The 20,609-nt window shown below is 41.0% G+C and overlaps 1 protein-coding gene across 6 annotated transcripts in view; it reads right to left on the bottom strand.

The window, feature by feature from the left end:
- Window positions 1-20,609, bottom strand: part of MDFIC (MyoD family inhibitor domain containing) — a 176,837-nt gene that overhangs the window by 102,142 nt on the left and 54,086 nt on the right. For 3 of the 6 annotated variants that reach the window (XM_077834218.1, XM_077834237.1, XM_077834227.1), the window contains one exon: window positions 11,307-15,003. The exons of 2 other annotated variants lie outside the window; for them this stretch is intronic. In XM_077834218.1, coding sequence (XP_077690344.1) covers window positions 14,756-15,003 — 248 coding nt within the window. In that variant the 3' untranslated portion in view covers window positions 11,307-14,755. Of the gene's footprint in view, window positions 1-11,306; window positions 15,004-20,609 lie in introns of those variants that run through there. One more of the 6 variants, XM_077834244.1, reaches the window with a different exon arrangement.

Here is a 20,609-nt window from a genome sequence, read left to right as displayed (position 1 = left end):
TTTCAGTGATTGGAATTTAATTTTCTTCATTAATTTGTGAATAATTAGATACAAAATAATGCCTTCAGCAGCTAAATTGCTTTTGGATTGCTGTTTAATGTACTTTTACCGGAATATGTGTTACAGTTAAGCTGGCACAATAGTTTACTAAAATGTAATTGCGTAAATATGTCTAAATTATTCTTTCTGATGTAACAAGATTGAATATAAATTTCAGTCATCGATGATGTCCCTTTTCTCAAACTTAACTTCACCAAAGCATACTTGCCAAAAAGTGATCACTGATACAAAGATATTAGTTGTCGTTTATGGTGGTTCTCTTTATCCTTCCGACAGTGTTCATGATGACCTTCAAGTTATTGTGGATTCTAAGCCATCACTTGAAGCCTTCATTAATTATGTAATCAAGGTGTCTTACCACCACATCAAGAAACAGACAAATGGAGAGTTATGTTTTCTAGGCAGGCTAGCAAAACCTTGTCTTTTAATCATATCTCACCTCTTACATTTCTGCTTGCAGGTCTTCCACTTACCAGTTTTCAACAGCTGTAAGCATTATAGAATTCAGCAGCTAGACTACATCATTTCACTGTATTATCTACCAAGTTTAGAAAAATGTGCTGGCCATACAGTAGAAACTGTTTCAAGATTGTCAACTTTATATTATAAATTATATAAAAATTATATAGAGCATGGCTCAAATTATGAGATCTGTTGGTTCTTTAATTGGACACATTAATCAAGCAGAGATTAACCAAGATTTTTATAGAGTACTATTTATTATTTGGCACTTATTTGAAGTAATTTCATATGAAAAATATCAATGATACTGATGGATTAGCATATTTTGAATTCAAATACACTATTACAGTGGAAACCTCTTAAAATGAAGTAATTTTTTCCCTCCATGTGACAACTTCAGTATGGCCCAGATTCAGGAAGCAGTAGTCCATTATTCCATGGTTAATCCCACTGATTTCAAAGAAACCACTCATGCAGTGGGATACTACTCAGCAGGAGTAAGGGAGGCCAAATGCGGTCATAGAAAGAAGAAATCCATTATGGATCCAATGCTGCAATTCTACTCAAGTGAGTGTAGTTATTCAAGTGCACATAATTTCAGGGTCCTATGCATCAGTAGCACTATCTATTACTATACATGGATGATACATTTTCTCCATTACATGTTCTACATTTAAAATATAGCTGAGTTACAGTTGCTGCAGAAAACCCATAGTAGGTTACTTAATAATAGCTGGAGATCTCCAAATATATTACCTTCAGAAGTCTGTTTTCTTGGAGTTGGATCTAGTACCAAACATGGAAAATATAAGAATTTAATCCACCATAGGACATAAACCTTGACATGTCAAAAGGGTCCAAGACATCTACAAAGGAAGAATGTGTCTTTACCTGTTCTCTTCTTTGGAATACAAATATTTAAAATAGATGGAGATCAGGTTAAACAAAAGCATGCACTGGGGAATGTTTGACGTGTGAAATCATGCTATTTTTGTTTTGTTTTGTGTATGGTTGATTCCAGCATTTTTAAATACAGTTTTAATATGCAGTGAAACATTTTATAATTATATAGTGTCAAAAGTTTGCTAATCACTTGAAAAAGACCCAAAGATGGAACTGCGTGCTGAATTTATCGTTTAAATAGAATACATACAGATGAAGAATGGGAAATATCAAAACCCAGGAAGATGAGTTGGAATGTTTAACACACATTTTGTTCTATGTATTGAAGCTTGCTTTTGTTCTGTTATATTTAAAGTTGCATTGGTGTCCTTTAACTAAAGTTGTATATACCTTTGTATTTTCATCCACTGTTTTTAAATTATTTAACGCTGGAAATTTGATCATTTGGACTATAATTTTATAGGTTTGGTCTCTGCCCAAAGGTAAGTTTCTTTGGAAAGTTTAATCTTTCTTTGAAAAGTTCAGACATTTTGGAGTACACACAAGTTCCTTATTTCTTTTTCAATCCAGTTCTAACACCAAAACACACAAGGGTACAAAGTTGAAATGTGGCCTTCATTAAGAAGTTTTCTGGTGGAAATTCCTTAATGAATTTGTCCAAGTTAGTAGCTGTTGAAAATTACACTCTCTGCAACCTCAGTACATTTTGCCCAGTCTCTCATTTGGTGTCTGATCTAAAACTCAATGAAATCAAGAGAAATCTTTGGATCGAACCATAAATTCTCTAACGATGCAACTAAAAAGACCATAGTGTATATGAATGCATGGCTGACAGAGCGTGGCTAACTTAGCTACACAATGAAAACTTTAATGGAGGTGCATAACGAGGGAGGCAAAGACTTCATAGAAATGCCATACATGCCCAAGGAGCGCAGGGGAGGGGGGGGGTCTAAAAAGATTTGCTAAGGTTAATAGGATGCTCCTGAAGACCTAATAAGATGCCTGGATGGGGCATTTCAGTAGTATTCAGCCACAGAATTGGACAATATAGAATTTCTATATTTTTTCTTTTGAAAAAAGAAGGGGGAATGAGAACGGTAAAGTTGCATGGTTAAGCACACAAAAGTCAGAAAATGCCAAAGTTTCGTTGCACAATAAAAGCTTTACTCTGCTTCTTTCTACATATAAATATAATCTCATTACATGATCACATGCTATTTCTCAACTAATATACTTTTCCCCCCAATAATTTAAGTTCCATTCTGAACAATTTTTATTCTGCCTGTGCAGGACAAATAGTCCATTAAATTGATTTTTCACTCAGCATACTAAAGACTAAATAATCACATACAGAAAAAAAGCAGTTACCTACCTTACATAATTGTTGTTTGAGATGTATTGCTCAGGTCCATTGCATCCTAGGTGTGTGCACGCCCACATGCACAGTAAGAGATTTTCACCTTAGTAGTATCCGTAGGGTCGGCTGTGGTGCCCCCTTGAGTGCTGTGCCCATGTGCTGGTACGTCAGGGGCAGCTGACGCTATGCCCGCTCGGTTTCTTTTTGCCAGCAACTCCGACAGAGGGGCAGAATGACGGGTAATGGAATGGACATGAGAAACACATCTCGAAGAACAACAGTTACCAAAAGTAGGTACCAGTTTTTTCTTGAGTGCTTGCTCATGTTGATTCCATTCTAGGTGACTTGCAAGCAGGATCCTCAGAGGTGGGCTCACAGTTCACAATCTAGCGGCTTGCAGTACTGCTCTACCAAAGCCATCATTGTCCTGGGCCCTCTGGGCAAGTGTGTAATGGGAGGTGAACATGGCTACCCTACAGATGTCCTGGATAGGCACTTAGGCTAGGAAAGCTGCCGAAGAGGCTTGCACCCAGGTTGAGTGGGCGGTGATAATTGCTGGAGGTGGCATCTTCGCTTGATCATAACAGCAGCGAATGCAGGCAGTGATCCAAGAAGAAATTCTTTGAGCAGACACTGGACGACCTTTTATCCAGTTGGTCACTGCAACGAACAATTGTGTCGACTTGCGGAATGGTTTGGTTCTTTCAATGTAGAAAGCTAGCGGCCTCCTGACATCTAGGAAATGCAACCTAGGCTCTTCCTCCAACGTATAAAAAGACAGGTAAGTACATGTCCTGGCCCATATGAAACTGAGACCACCTTAGGTAGGAAAGCTGGGTGAGGCCGCAGCTGGACCTTGTCTTTGTAAAAGACCATATAGGGCAGTTCTGCGGTAAGCACCCTAATCTCAGAGATCTGGTGAGAAGATGTTATTGTAACCCAGAATGTGACCTTACAGGAAAGGAGAAGGAGAGAGCAGGAAGCCAGAGGCCCCGTAAGGAAGGGCCTTGACAGCATGAGACTCCCATGGAGGGATGAGTTCCCTAATGTGTGGGTAGGGTGCTTGAGGCCCTTGAGGAACCTGGAAGTCATGTCCTGGGCGAAAACCAACCTACCCTCATGCAGCAGATGGAAGGCCGAGATCGCAGCCAAGTAGACCTTGATAGATCAAAGGGACAGGCCTTTGAGCTTGAGATGAAGAAGGTAGTCCAGGATTAACTGCAGCGAGGCCCACTCGGGCAGAATGCTTTTATCCGAGGTCCAACAAGCAACCTATTTCAATTTGGCCAGGTAGGTTGCTCTGGTAGAGGGATTTCTGCTGCCCAACAGGACCAGTTGGACACCAGCTGAGCACTCCTGCTCCTCCGGCATTTAACCATGCAGCATCCAAGCCATCAGGTGCAGCGCTGCCAGGTTCTGCTACAGAAGATTGCTGTGATTTTGGTTACAGCAGGTCCGGCTTCAGCGGTAGCTGTAACGGAGCAGCCACCAAGAGGTCCAGCACCATGCTGAACCAGTGCTGGCGCAGCCAGGCCGGCGCTCTGAGGATCACTTTCGCCCTGTCCTGCTGGATCTTCATGAGGACCCTGTGAATTAACGGCACTGGGGGGAAGGCATACAACAGAGGCCCCAACCACGGGAGTAGAAAAGCATCTGACAGGGAGTCTCTGTTGACCCCTCGAATTGAGCAGAAAATGGGGCATTTCCTGTTCTCTCTGGGTGTGAACTGGTCCACCTGGGGAGTCCCCCACCTCTGGAAGATGATGCTGACCACTTCCAGATGGAAGGACCACTCGTGGCGAGATGAGAAGGTCCTGCTGAGGTGATCTGCCAATGTGTTCATGGCCCCAGTGTCCAGCTAGGAGACGAATGTCATGTTGCACACAGAAGTCCCAGAGCCTGAGGGCTTCTTGGCAAAGGGCAGACGATCTGGTTCTGCCTTGCTTGTTGATGTAGAATATAGCTGCTGTATTGTCCATCAGGACCGGATCACCCTGCTTTCTATGTGAGGTAGGAAGGCTTGGCAGACCAGGTGAACTGCTCTGAGCTCCCTGACATTGATGTGTAGGGAGCAATCATGATATGACCAATGGCCTTGCATGCTGAGATCGCCCAGGTGGGCTCCCCACTCCAGGTCTGAGGCACTGGAAACAAGGGTCACCTACGGGGATGGAGCCACGAAGGGAACTCCCTCCAACACCAGTTCAGGATTCTGCCACCAGGTGAGTGACAACAGTACAGGTCTGGGACCCAGACCACACGGTCCATAGACCAACGCCAGTCATGTCTGCAGGGGCCTGAGGCAGAGCTGTGTATGTCAGACCACGTAAGTGCAGGTTGCCATGTGGCCCAACAATTGCAGGCATCTGTGAACGGTGGTGAGAGGGTGGGCTTGCATGGATGAGATGAGGTCCATCATGGCTTGGAACTGAGCCCCCAGGAGGAAGGCTTTGCTCCAAGTAGAGTCGAGGACCACTCCAATGAACTCTATGTGTTGCACTGGACTGAAGGTTGACTTTTTCTCATTTATTAATCGCCCCAAGTCAAGACAGGGAGCAAACTCTTGGGGCTGATGAGAGACCAAATGGCAGTGCCGTGAACTGGAAGTGCGCTGGCCCAGCACAAAATGGAGGAAGCCCCTAGGCCTTGGGAAAATGGAAATATGGAAGTATGAAAGTATTCAAATTGAGGGCAGTGTACTAGTCTCCCGGATCCAGGGAGAAGCTCATGGAGGCCAGGGAGACCATGTGAAACTTCAACTTCTTGAGAGACTTGTTGAGGCGACACAGGTCCAAAATGGGTCTGAGGCCCCCTTTTGCTTTCAGGATTAGGAAGTAGCGGGAGTAGAACCCTTTTCCTTTCATGTCTCAAGGGACCTCCTCCACTGTCCCCAGTTGCAGGAGGTTCTCGACCTCTTGAACGAGAAGTTGCTCATGAGAAGGGTCCCTGGAAAGGGAATGGGAAGGTGGGTGGGACGGAGGGTTGGCCATGAACGGCAGGGTGTAACCTGAAAATATTACTTCAAGCACCCAAGAGTCTGAGGTCAGCCGATACCAACCCAACCGAAGGGGCACAGTCGGTCGAGGAAAGAGTGGGAGGGTGGATCCTGGGAAGTGACTGGGGCGCCGTCCTCGAGCAGAACCTCAAAATGCCTGCTTCTGGCTTCCTTTTCTCCTGGAAAGGCCAGGCTGAGCAGACGAACCGGAGAACGATGGGTGTCGTCGCTGAGGACCCTTGTCTCTATCCTTTCTCCTGTAGGTGCTCAGCCAAGGACTCCCCCAGGACTTAGACTTGGGGGGTGGAAGAGGTGGAGGATGGAACCACTTCCTGTCCTGCTGAGGGCTATGAAGGCCCAAGGAGTGGAGGGTGGCATGTGAGTCTTTAAGGCTGTGGAGCCTTAAGTCCATGAGCATGGAGAAGAGCCCCATCCCCTGAGATGGGAGTGCCTCATCTCCTGGGATAACCCAGAGGACTGCAGCCAGGAGCTGTGCCTCATGGCCACCAAGAAGGCGACCACCCTAGCCGCTGAGTCTGTAGCGTCCCAGGCTATCTGGAGGGCCCTTCTCGCCACCACTGTGCCTTCGTCCACCAAAGAGGCAAACTTCTGGGCTCGGTCCTGTGGGAGGGCCCCTTTGAATTTGTTAAGTAAGTCCCACAGATTAAAATTGTACCTGCCTAACAGGGTCTCGTGGTTAGACACCCAAAATTGCAGACTTGCCATCAAATAAACTTTTCTGAAAAACAAATCCAGTCTCTTGGTATCTTTGTTTTTTGGCATGCCACTGACTTGGCCCTGCCTGTCCCTTTCATTAACAACAGACACACTGGAGGGTGCGTGTACAAATATTTGAACCCTTTTGCAGGGATGTAATACTTCTTTTCCACCTTCTTAGAAATAGGCAGAATGGAAGAGGGCATCTGCCACAGCGATTTGGCAATCTTAAGGACCTCTGCGTGGACGGGTTCTGGAGAAGGATATAACATGACAGAGGTCATTGGATTCCTCCATGAACTCCTCAATTTTTACGTTCAAATTGGAAGCCACCCTTTTAAGGAGGGCCTGGTGCTCCTGGAAGTCGTTGGGGGGACTGCCCATTTGGGAGGGACCCGCCAGCACTTCGTCTGAAGACAACGATGATTGCACCACCGGGCGTGGGGCGGGTTCCCCTTCCCTCTCTGGGGATGGCTCCTTGGGTGTTGGAGCCTGTTGCACTGTCCCCACATTGGATTCAGTGCCGTGTTCTGACTCTGGTGCAGCGGTGCTGGAGACGGTTTTTCCAAGGCAGCCAGGAAGGAATGGTGGGAATATGGGACTGGCATTACGGGAAGGCCCCACGGGTTCCAGCATGGCCATTGAGCAGGACACGGTGCCTGCTGCCATGCTGCAGATGCTACACTGGTCTCGCGGGTCGGCAGCGAATCACCCCTCCTTGCCGAGAGGCTGAACTCCCAGTCCGACTCCGACCACTGCCCTTCCAGTGACCAACACAGGGCTATCGAGGCCTCAGTTTGCCGATTAACCCTAGTCAGCGATCAGTGAGATGGGGGCGAGGATTGGTGCCTGCCCGATGAGTGGTACCAGGGAGGTGTAGATTGGTGCCATGATGGCGAGCGATCCTGCCCCGGTGGGGGACTGACATCTGGGAGACTGTCTAGGTGAACGTGACCTGCGCCACAGCAATCTTTGGCGGGACTTGCCAGTACCATAGGTACTGCATGGGTGGTGGGTATAGTAGGCCAGGGAAGCCACCAGATCCCCAATTGCAGGGTTTGGAGGGAAGTTTTTGATTTATTATGCCCCATGCCTGTTCTGGGGTGGCTGAGGAGGCGGTATGTGCTATTGCCTGCTCAGCCACCCCGGAACCTGCATGGGGCATAGAAAAAGTTTCTTCTGGAGAAGAGAAAACACATGCTTTTCTCCGTGCGGCTTGGGATCTGGGGAGGGGAGGGAAGAGGAGGCTGCCGCTGGCCCTGGAGGACTCCTCCAGGCAGGTGGGGATGGTGCGGTGCCAGTCGCATTGCTTGTTCCTTAGCCGCTGGGTCCACTTCAGGCAACGAGTGCCCTAGGAGAAGCCAGGGTCCCCTGCCACTCCCAGGAGTTGGAGTCCGATCCCTGGCCAGGCTGGGGGGTCCGACTGCAGCGGTACCCCCATGAAGCCCCGGGGCAGGCACATAGCCTAACATAGGTCCTTTGCCTGAAGTCTCTTTCCCCTCTGGAGCTGAGGGCTCTTCTTCTTTTGCTGCTGCTTAGGCACCGGTGAGGAGGAACAGTGCTGTGCAGAGCCCAATGCCAGCAGAGCATGCTGCAGAGCGTGCCGCACTGATGCCGAGGTGCTTGGCATGGGGTCCGAGCGGGAGGGCTCCAACACAGGACCAAGTGCAGCCTCCATGAGGAGGGCCCTCAAGTGGATATCCTGCTTCTTTTGGGTTCTAGGGCAAAAGTTTTTACAGATTCTGCACTTGTCCTTTCTATGGGACTCCCCCAAGCACTTCAAACAGCTGTCGTGGGGGTCACTAATAGGCATTGGCCTGTTGCATGACGAGCATGGTTTGAAGCGGGGGAACAGGGAATGCCCTGCTCCAGGGCGAAGTCCCAGCCAGGACTCTAACTACCAAACTAACTTAATGGCTAACTAATTACCTATAAACTATGTACAAAGAAGACAGCGGTTCTTTACAGCCCATTGTCTAATGCGTTTGCAATGCAAGACGAGGTGCTCCGATCAACCATCATGGGTGGTAAGAAGAAAGTGAGAGATGCTGGCGGCACATAATATACCAGCGCATGGGCGCGGCCTTCAACAGCTGACTCTATGGATATTGCTAAGGCAAAAATCTCTGACGACTGTGAACGTGGGCGCGCACACACCTAAAATGGAATTGACATGAGCAAGCACTCAAAGAACAGTGATATTTGCCAGCATATATAGGCCATCTTAGGTCTAGACTCTTCAAACATTTAAGCATGTGTGCAACACCATAGATATCAAGGGGCAGAGCCTCAACTGTATAAACTGTCATAGTTCCAGTGCTATAATAATTTACACCAGCTGTCCCCAGAAGTGTATGCAGGATGATGACCTAAGTTTACATAGTAGTAACTGTCTTATCTTATGCAGTGTACCTACATTAGGTATATAACTTAGGTATGCTGTCTGTTTAGTGCACATAAAGGTGCAACTCAGGGATGAAGTAGTTGAGGAAGGCTGCATCGCTGTTTAAAAAAAAATTGTGATAGTGTTTGGCTGCTGACTACACACTTTAGAGGGTCATATAAAAAAGATGCCAAATTATCCTGGACTATTACGGTAATGAAATCAGTGAATACATTCCAGAATAAAAATAAATAAGATGCTACATGAGTATTAAAGGTTATAGAAAAATATTATGTACTATTTTGTACTTCAGTAAAGCGTTAATTTTAGACTGTACTGTAATGCATAGGCACAAGAGGGCAAAATTAGACTGCTTGCGGATAATTTAAAAACAAAGGTAATCCTCATACTAAAAAGTCAACTCATATACAGGCTCTGATCCTGTAATCAAATCCTACATCTGTCCCTATCTTGCAGAGTGGAGATGGCACTCCTCTCAAACTGTGGTGGAAATAGTTCATCATGGCAAAGGCTGATAAGGGAAGAAAGACCATTCTCTCAGCTAGTCAGTGCCAAAATCACTGTCAAAGATTTGGTGAATGCTCATGACAAAGCTCCTTGATGAATAGGTAGATCTCTGTACAGGTAGTCAACATCATCTTCTAAAAAGCTGAGTGCTCTGAACAAGTCCAAGTAGGTGCAGGATAACTTTTATTGCTATTTTAAGGAAATTTTTCAATTTCCTCATGTCCCGATTGGGTCAAAATCATCCTGTTACCTTTGGAATTGGAAAGTATTAGCAGCATACAAGTACCAGAAGGCTTGGTTAGGAGGGGAGAAAGATTAGTCTCCACTTAGTGAATCCTCATTTTTTTTTGTAGGACCCCTCAGGTCACTATTTACTTGAGCCAAGCTGAACTCTGGTGCTCTGAATAGTATTCCAAATACCTGCACCACTGTTGGTTCAGAGATAGAATTCTCTGATTTGCCTTCTCTCACTCCTAACGAGAGCACATGGCGACAATTTTGACAGGGTTTTCCAAATGTCTAAAAAAGTTCTAAGCACAGGCAGAGAGCTCTTTGCCATCTTTAGGACTGAGAGGAGCAAGAAATTTCAGATTAACAGAAGTTTTGCAGAAAGCTGTAACGTATCTGTTAAGGGCTTTTAATGGATTTGCCTCAGTGTAACCACAGTGTTAGTCTCCAAACATACACACACACACAGTCTCTCTCTCTCTGTTGTTGTGAATATTATTTGGGTATCACATAATAAAATAGTTAGACCTACAATGAAAAAGCTTTTCCCTTTAGAAATGAATTCTTTTCTTAAAAGATGGCGATTCCCTTTGAGTTTAACTAACAGTTTTTACTATAAACTACTAGTGTTAAAATACAATTACTATGCACACTAAAGTTCCTAAATGTGGATCAGGTCTCCTCTTGGCTGAAGACATTGTTCTCCAAAAATGTTATTGTATATAGCCATCTACTATTATATCTGAATAACTGGAGTACACCTCAAACCGCGGCTATTTCTAGAGGCTTTTATTAGTATTTTTATATGAACTATTATTTTCTAGTAGAAATTTAGCTATTATCCCAAAAGCAACATTTCATTGTGTAGCCTTTTAAGCACAGAATTTCATTCAGTGCAACTAAAATATTAGTAACATTTGGTGGAGAGTCTTTAGAATTATTTTTGATTTTCTAAGGTCTCATGTATACAGGAGGGTTGTTATCACTTTAAAAAAAAAGATTTAATAAACCATTGTAAAAGGCCATGTGGACACTCTTCTTTCAGTTTGAGAGGCTTATTTAGGTTTAGCTTAACCCTGTTCCCACTCAATTTGAGCCAAACTGAAATAACCTTAGTTTAAACCACAGTAAGTGCCAAACAGCCTTTTGCACTGGTTTAGTTAAATTGGTTTAAAAAAAAATCACACCTTAAATTAAAGCAATGCTATTTTCTTGTGTGGATGAACCTTAAGTTTTTGCAGTCTCGTGAGTCCATTAATCTTACTGCCAATTAAATAATACTGTGAACCGACTACTCCATGTTTAGTGTAGCTTTTTAGTCATTTGAAAGGGACATGTCAGTGAATATATTAAAAATACAATAATTCACCCTGAGTGTGATTCCACTGTAGTCAATGGAGTTACACCAGGGATAAATTTATCCCACTAGTGTTTAACTTACATAAAATGTATTTTAAATGTATTCCATATTACAAAGTCCCAAGTTATTTCTTCGGATATTATTTCTTTGCTATGCATTGCGAAATTATACATAGTGATATTGGTTCACTCACACTGTGAGTCACCCAAAGATTACAAGCTGTAGCAGGAAGTCTTGCGTAAAGCAATGTCTGTATGCAGAGACTTCTACATGATGTTAAAATGCAAAACAGTAACAAGACAGTAACAAAGTATTCCAAAGTTTTAAAATAAAGTTCTTTTATTTCAAAATAGTGTTTTACAATTACACAGATCCAGTTAATATAAAATACAAATAGTAACTTACCAATTTGTAAAAAACAGGGCCAGTTTGCAAAACTGTAAAACTGAAACACTGTGAAATGTCCACCAGAAATTTTACAAACTTGATGAGTACTGATTTTTTATTTAAACTACATTTTCACATTGTCTACTTTTATTTCTGCTTGTTTTTGTTACACAAGGTGCTCATAAGATTGCCTACAGAACGGACATAACAAAAGAGAATTTTAAGAATATAAATATTAAAAAAGTTCTTTAAACTACTCACTAATGTTCTCTGCTGCAGAGATAAATATTACAAAAATGCTAATATTTCTATGACAAAGAATAGTAGAATAGATTTAAATGTTAAACAAATCACACGGTTAAAAATTTCAGAATTAAATGTGCAATAATCTGATGATAGTTCCAAGTCATTGGAAGGCTTTAAATGTCCTATTAACTGCCAGTATTTTCACTTCCTAATATTTCACAAATCAAGTGGACACAAGAGAAATATTAAAATTAGGTATATATAAATATCCAGATTCTGATTATATATAAATTATAAACAGAGCTCTTCTTGGTTTTGGTTTAACAATATTGGGACTATACTCTTTAGAAAAAAAATGAAATACGTGCATTTCCCACCTTTTTCTACTTTGAACCCAAAACATTTCCATTTGTAAAGTATCCTACAAGCAGAACCATTTGTGTGTATAACAATCTAAGTGAACAAACAAACCTTAAACCATGAAAAGGTAGTTTGCATAGACCATAATTGTTTGCCCATCTATAGCAGCCTGTGGTATAGTAATTTATTTTCAAGAACAATACTAAACAATTCTTAAAATTCAATATTTCTAAAAGCTTAATAATGCAGATGTTCAGTTTTCCAGAAATCTATAAACCAAAATGTGACTGCTCTGGCACAAAGAGAAGACATAGGAAGCCCTTCTCCCCTGACTCACAAACGCATTCAAAACAAGGGATAGCCGTAGCTTATTTGGCTGTGCTAAGCAACACAGGGGATGGGACAGTTAGCACAGTTTTTAGTGCTACCTGGTTCCAGAGAACATTTCCCCAACACCACCGTGGTGATATCCATCAGCGTTGTGCTGGGGGGAAGCACTGTCTACACTTTCCCAAGGTGCAGCAAGTCCTACTGCTCACGGTGATGCCCCCAGTTTCCCCAGAGGCATTATATCTTACAAAGGCAAAATGCCTCCAGGCACTGCCACTCAGTCAGCATGCCTCTTCCCCCGTCCCAGTGAGGTTCAGACTAAAAGGAGTCATAAATAAGCCCCATCGGCCTGATTCTGAGCTCAGTTATTTTATCAGTTTAACAATGTAGTTTTTTATTATAGTGTCCATTACCATAATATCTGAGCACTTCCTTAATGAAGGTACACCATTAGAAAACGGTGACAGTGGAGAAACACCTGGTTTACCTTAATGTGAGATCAGAATCTGGATCTATCTATGTAGCAAAAAGAGATGGGAAAAGCTACTGTAATAACTGTCAAAAAAATGGATAAAGATACCTGCTGAATAAATCTGCATTGAACTGGAATATACCACAATCCTGGAGAGGTCAAGGCAGAAGGAAACACCTCCCTAGTTCCACAGAATTGTGAAGGATACAGCTATTTTAAGGTTATAATTTTCAGTGAGAACTCACAGTAGTAAGCACTACTAGTCAGTGTTTACACGACCAGGCCCTAGGTAAGAACAATGTGTTCACCGTGAATTTCACATTCCCATGCTCTTTCAGTTTGTCACATTTGCATACATTGAATTCTTTACATTGGAAAGAACTGTTTTAGGGTCAATTCACTTTAAGGAAATGTGATATTACTCATCAAGGACTGTTATAGTGAGACCTAAATCTACTAGGACCAACAAGCTACAAACAGGAAATATGGAGTCTAGATAGCAAAGTTAAACATGTGAGATCAAGATGTACAGGTAGTTTATATAACAGAACAAATGAGGCAGAGGTATTGAGGGGAGAAACTAGCAGATGCTAAGGTAAATGGGCACCATTATTTCTCAACATCTGGAAATTGTGTAATCACTAGCTAAGTTGGGCCAGAGTCTGTTCTCAATTACACTGGGAAAATTTAGACTTACTGAGAAAATCTAGATATATATGGTGTAATTAAGAGAAAAATTTAGCCCATTGAATCCTATGTGTTTTTAAAAGACATTACTACAGTTCCTTCAGTTTTAAAGCGACACAATCAGCTTAAAAGTAACTATTTGAAAATTCTTTACATACTGTTTATAAGTAACACTTAAAAGAACCAATATTTGAGAATATGATATTTCATAAGTTTACTTTCTACACTTGATAGTACTTCCTCTCTAGCTGGTTTCACTATTTCCTCTGACTGTCCATTCCCCCTGTTTGTGTGGGTCTTTCCTACAGCAGAGGAAGGAGGATGGGGGCGGGGGAGGGGGAGAGAGAAAATTAAATTAGGAAATGTGGTTGTAAAGCCACAAAAACTGATAGGTTTAGAATCTGCATTTTTTTTTCATGATATTCCTTAAAATAATCAGAGTGATTGAGCATCTAACTGAGAAATGGTATGTTTCATGATTACCTAGGCTTTCAAAACCTTGTTCTAAAACTGATCACTTCAAGTAACATTGACACTGAAGGGAAATACAGGTCCCATTTAAAAAGTTTATTGTGGTTTGGAAGACGGTGGGTGAAATCCTGGCCCTTTTTAAGTCAATGACAAAACTCTCATTGACTTAATTTACCTGGATTTCACCTATTATCAGTATTCACCATGGTAAGCACAGGGAATCTCTCTCAAACCAATGGAATCTTTCAAAACAGAAGAAACATTTCAATGTGACCACTGCACCAAGACCAATTGTAGATTCCCACTGCATATTTTAAATTCACTTTAAAATATAATAGGCCAAAGTTACTTCAAACCATAAAAGGTTGAAATAAAGACATTTTGCTTTCAAGAACTCCTGCAAAAGTGTGTTAGGTATGGAAGGCTATTCAAGCATTTAAGCATTAAAGTAGGTGAGGGGAAAATATTTAAGGCTACTTTGCAGTCTTTTCTCTGGCCAAAAACTTAACTCAAATTGCTATTTTAGCCAAGCAAGGCCTATTGTATCAGGCCTTTAAGTTGATTACAGCCAACTATTCCATTTGCAAAGCCAAAGAGGGTTGGAAAGTAACTAGAATTTCACATACTAAACCATAAAACATTTGTTAAAGTACAGGTTTTTTGTTTTCTCTAAAGATTCTTTAAACATAGCAATTTAACAGTGCAAATACTAGGTTGCTGTGTGAGACTCTTACCTTATTTTTCTTCAAAAGTAATTTTAAAGGCTCTCCAGTTTTTAACAGAATTTAAAAAAAAAAGATACAAATATTTCATGTTGGGAAACAAATCCCACAGCATTCCATACAGATTTCCAAGCAGTCTGATGATTCGCAACAAGCGTCCATTATGCCACAATCCATGTCACAAGGGGAGTTACAGTCATCCCCCATTTCATCCCCACAGCAACAACAGCAGGCCTCCGATGTACAGATGCCACAGGAAGCTTGTCCCAGAACAATATTACAGAGGGTGAGAAACTCACAAAACAAGCAAGCCAGGATACAGTGAACACAGCAATCTTTGTAAGTACCAGTTTTGTAGTGTGCCGCATATAAAAAAAAAAGAGGGGAAAAAAGGACAAATCAGTATTACATTTTATGTGCAAATATGTCGCATAATAATTACTGGCACTGCTTTACAATCTGCCAAGCTTCCCCTCCCCTGCAACATGAAGTTGAAATTTTGTGTCCTCCTCTTCAAGGTCACAACACAGTCAGCTTAAATCTTGGATCTCATCTTGTATGTCCCCCTCCATTAGTCAATTATGCTAGCCTCGATGCCAGGCTTCATGTCCTTTCTCTCCTCTTGTTTTCACATCACCCCCTGCATATCTCTATCATCTCCTCATTCAAATTTGTCCAAACTTACTTCTTCCATGACACCCATAAATTATGATTATGAAAGAAATATCAAGTTATCTAAAGTGACTGCTTCCTTTTGGTCTACCTTTGCATCTGTCTTCTAGATTGTAAACGCACCATATTTTATATCTGTGCCATATATGGTACCAACCACAGAGCTGGCATATAAACATGTTAGTTTCTTCTAGCAGGATCAGTTTGTGTGGTAAAGGTCCAATACAATTTATGTACTGTTTACTTTTACTGTTCATACTGTATTGGGGACCTTTGCTACACGTAATTTTATAGCTGTGTGACTAAGGACAGGAGAACTGGTGCTGGGGGGAGGAATAGAATTAAGAACCATACCTCAGCCACATTTCAAGTCAAATCAAACCCAACTATTTTGAGAGCCACCTTCATGAGACATAATTCATAAGAGAAACAAAATCTCAAGAGGCAAAGACAAAAACAGAACACTGAGACTTTATGAACTGAGAGTTGGTCCCAGCTGCTTATAATTTATGCATAAATTATGTGCTTGCTTGTTGCTGATGTTTATGGAAAAAAGTAGTTATAGCCAAGGAGATGCCACCACAGCATGAGGATTTTGCTTTCTCTGTGATATCAGAGAAAGCAATCTCAAAACCAGACATATCAACATGCTATATATACACACATCTACATTTTCAACAATGAAGAAAAAAATCTGTTCTGATCCCACATTTTAAATTATTCCTCAGCACAATTCTCTTATTAGTATTAGATTTAATTAATTTTTAAAGCTAACTGGAAATTAGAACTAAACCTGAACTGAAATATCCTGCTGTCATGGGCACCAGTAAGTCACACATGGTAAATGAGAAAGTGCACTTGACTGCTACCCCACACATCATCGGCTGGAGAGATGGCACCCAAATAATGAATACATGTAATCACATCAAATAATTGTCACACAAAGATTGGAAGAACAGCAAAACATTGAGCACTGAGAAGAAAATTATAGTACTGAGGCATACATTTATCAGATTGTCATCAAAATCAACCCAAAGAAAACCCAATTACATACAGTATGTTCTGAAATGCTCAGCTTAACCCCCCCGATATAGGTCCATATATCATGCACACAAGTTTGATTTTGTGTTCATCATTCAGCAACAGATACTATTTGGGGAGGAGTATATTTAATCTGTGAGAGACATGAATACTTAGAACACAAATGAAACTTTTAAAGTTGCAAGACTTTTTAAAGCAAAAGGACACTACAGGGTTACATCTTTAAAGCTGTGGAATATTGTTGTAAGAAATTAACGGCTCACTTGGACGTAAAACAAATCTGATCAGAATGGGTAATCAGTTCTGAAAATTAGACAGACTAAAACATAAATTAGATTAATATTTATAACTCAGTGGAGAAAATACAGTCCTAGTGTTTTTTCTACTGGTACACTTGTAAGTTAGTCTGTCCTTTCAAAAACACTTGATGCCAAACTGTTTAGCTATTTATAAACAGTTATCGCAAGGTGATTTTCATGCTAACCTACAAATGTAACCAGAGGCAACAGTGATGATAACACAGTGCTCAAGAATACAGTAACAATTTTAGATGCTCACTTGTAGACCATGTCACATTTTGAAAGGCTTTATGGAAAAACGTGACCAAATTATATCTGTGAAGTCCAGATGTGGTACAATAAATGAGCTTACTAACTTATTTATAGTAGGCAGAGTCCAAACTGATGTACTAAATTTGGAAGAAATCTTATTTAAGTCAGTGTACGTACTAAAGATATGTCTACGCTGTAAATAAAGGGGTGACTGTAAGTACATCCATGCTATCTTTAATTTCTCACAACTCAGTAACCTCAGTACATACGCAGAGTTCCTGGCGGGCTTTACTGGCGCAGCTAACCCATGCCAAAGCCCATATTGCCAATCACATCTTCATTTGCGGCATAGATATACCCTGAGTGATTGTGATGAAGCAAGACTTATGGGTTTTTACATACATTTAATAGCTAAGAAATTAAAATTATAAATGTGTATTTTTGACATTAAAGGCCAATTAGAATTTCTGGTAGGAAACAGCAAAGTTGCAGTTCTCATGTTTTAAAAAAATAAATGAATGAGGTGATTTCATTGAGCCAGTTGACACAGGAAAGTGTTGACAAGAGGATTATCAGGAGCAGTAGGTAAGAACATTGTCATCTGCATACATAAATATCTTAGGTTAGGTGCAGTACTTAAGCCAACAAATGAATTTATATAAATAATAAATAGAGGTGGCCTAGAATAAACCCTCAAGATGCAGTAAAGCCAGAGAAAGAGCGAGAAAAACAAAACAACTCTCTCAGAAATTCCTTAGCGTTGTGTGGTAAGGAGAACTGCAAGACACAAATGCTGATAAGCTTTAGCAGTTTTTTTTAAAAAAAACAACCACTTTGCTTATGTCTGTTAAAGTGGCTTCTTTATATGGAAAAAAATCCTATACCTATATAAGTGACCTTCATCCAAAACTCTGCAGATATGTGAAATGAAGTTGGGAAATATTAGCTAAGTGAATTTGACCAAAGCCACAGGGACTGTGATTAATTAGCTTGCTGTCATGGAGACCATGTCATGGAATTAGCTGGGGACCATAGATTTGTTCAGGTACAATTTCCTCTCTCATTTTTGATGTAAAGGAACTAGAGGTAGAAGACAACAGTCACATGAGTCTATGGAATGTCCACATTTGAGGAACTTTTTTTTTTTTATTTTTTTTTATTTTTTTTATTATTATTTTTTATTATTTTTTTTATTTTTATTATTCTCTACCCTCAAAACAGGCAGACAGACAGAGGTTAATAACGAAAGAAAACAGGTAATGATTTTGAGTAGATTGCAGGACATTTCACAACTGTTACACAGACAGATAAAGGCCAAAATACAGAAACACATACACTAACCTTCATCACTGCCTCCTTTTCCAGCGATGTGTAAATCAGAGATAGAGGCAAACAGACACACTCAGGATATAGCACACATTGATATACTGGCTTTTAAAGCAAGAAGCAAAACTCACCAGAGTCTACTTTTCAGTTCTCAGTGTAGAGAAAGACATTCCGTGGAACCTGCAAAGCTTTCCATTATGTAGATATTTACTGAAGCAGACCGATTGTGTTGGTCTACATAAAGCTACTTCACTCTTGGCTAATTATCAAAGGCCAAAGCTATCCATGCATGCTCAATTACACAAAGAAATGATGCACTGTTAATTTTGGCTGATGGTTCTATTATGGGTGTCACTATGGATGTTTTTTCTTTCATCTCTTCTTCACAGGAGTGAAGCAGAAACTTATGCACATACTGTTTATTCTGATCTAAGCTGCCCTGACTAGCAAACTCACACATTCTCCACTCAGAAGATACTTAGTTTCCTATAAAAAGAAAAGGAGTATTTGTGGCACGTTAGAGACTAACCAATTTATTTGAGCATAAGCTTTCGTGAGCTACAGCCCACTTCATTGGATGCATGAAGCTGTAGCTCACGAAAGCTTATGCTCAAATAAACTGGTTAGTCTCTAAGGTGCCACAAATACTCCTTGCCTTTTTGCAAATACAAACTAACACGGCTGTTACTCTGAAACCTTAGTTTCCTATGAGGTTTACTAGCCTACACAGACTTCAGAGAATGAAAAGAAAAAAAAGGCATAACATCTGTGTTACTTTCTTTATCCTTTCAGTGACCAGTGACTCAACTGTATGATGAACAAGAATTTTGGGCCATGTTTCAAGGGCAAAGTTGAAACATTAATGAAACTTTTCCCCACCCATGCTATTGATTTTAAATCTGGACTCTGAACAGCTGTGTTGGACTAGAAGATTATACAATATGTTGTGATGGGCAAGTTGTTATCACCACATCCACCTAACCTCAGGTTTTTGGTGACTCTCAGTAGTTTCTCCAAAATCTCTATACTTTGGTTGGTACCAGAGGTACCATAGCTAAAAGTACAACAGACCCGGAGGTTATGTTGAATAGAACACACTAGTAAGAGCAGAGTTCTAGTTGTATCAATTTAGATGGAATATATGAGCCAAAGGTATTAACATAACCAAGTCACTGTCCAATGTTAAACAACTTTAAACAAGTTTCAGAGTAGCAGCCGTGTTAGTCTGTAGCTGCAAAAAAGAAAAGGAGTACTTGTGGCACCCCTTAGAGACTAACAAATTTATTTTATTTTCAAATAAATTTGTTAGTCTCTAAGGTGCCACAAGTACTCCTTAACTTTAAACAAAGGTTCAGGATTTGGTATACAGAGACCTCAGCCTGGTTAGTACCATGGCAAGCACACTATTAGAAATCCTTTCAACCTTTTATGAAAGTTAAAAAAAAAAAAGAAGGAAAAGCAGTTTAAAGCATTTGAAATGTAAAGCATTTAATACAGTTTTCATTTTATCACCTTCCTTTGCTCCCTTTCCCCTTAGCTGGGGAGCATTTTTAGAAGGGAAAATCCTCTTCTTTGATAGACTCTTAGATTGCATTGAAGATAACTGTCCTTTTGGGGAAAAGAGAAGTTTGTAGGGATAGTTTGTAGCAAGCTGTTGTTAAAGTTTAATCTGTTTCGTAGAAGACAAAAGAAGACAAACACTTGCAAAAGGAGAGAGAAAAACCCCCAGCAAAGATTGAAGTGCAGCTTCTGTCACTGCTGGAAAAAAGAGAAGGATCGGAAAGAGAAGAAATAAAGTAGGGGAAGAAAGAGACACATAAGGGGAGGCAGAAGGAAGAGACAAGTCTCACATCCAAAGTAATATTTGAGATTTAATCTTGGGTTTACGAGCATGTGCAACAGATCAATGTGCTGCAGAAACCACACAAATGCCCGGCTGTGGTACTGGCAGATGTATCCTAGTTCTTCCATCTCCAAAACTATAAGTGTGTCTGTCACTTGGCCTAGTTGATCTCTCTCTTAGTGGGTGGTAGAGGGTCCCTTATCTTCTTTGTAAGTCAGTCACTTAAAGGCAACAGGACACACACCACTGGTATATTACACAGGATTCAGTCAAAAAGATAATTTCAGGTTTTTCAATACTCCTTTGTAGACAGTTATGTTTCTACTCCTTTCATAAGATTCTGAAACACTTTTTCCCAGGCTCCAAAACCAAGTCCTTCAGATTACTTAACTAGAAGATCTTGGATAAGCACAAATATTTTTGATGATAGTGCTTGTATGAAAGATTGTTTCCAATGGAGTTTATTTCCACTTACATAAAAAAACACAGCAGGTGCTACAGATGAGTC

Source organism: Eretmochelys imbricata, chromosome 1 (genome assembly GCF_965152235.1).
Source record: "Eretmochelys imbricata isolate rEreImb1 chromosome 1, rEreImb1.hap1, whole genome shotgun sequence".
In the NCBI taxonomy this organism is placed as follows: domain Eukaryota; kingdom Metazoa; phylum Chordata; order Testudines; family Cheloniidae; genus Eretmochelys; species Eretmochelys imbricata.
Note: the sequence above shows the minus strand (reverse complement) of the source record. Positions and strands in the feature narration are given on the sequence as shown.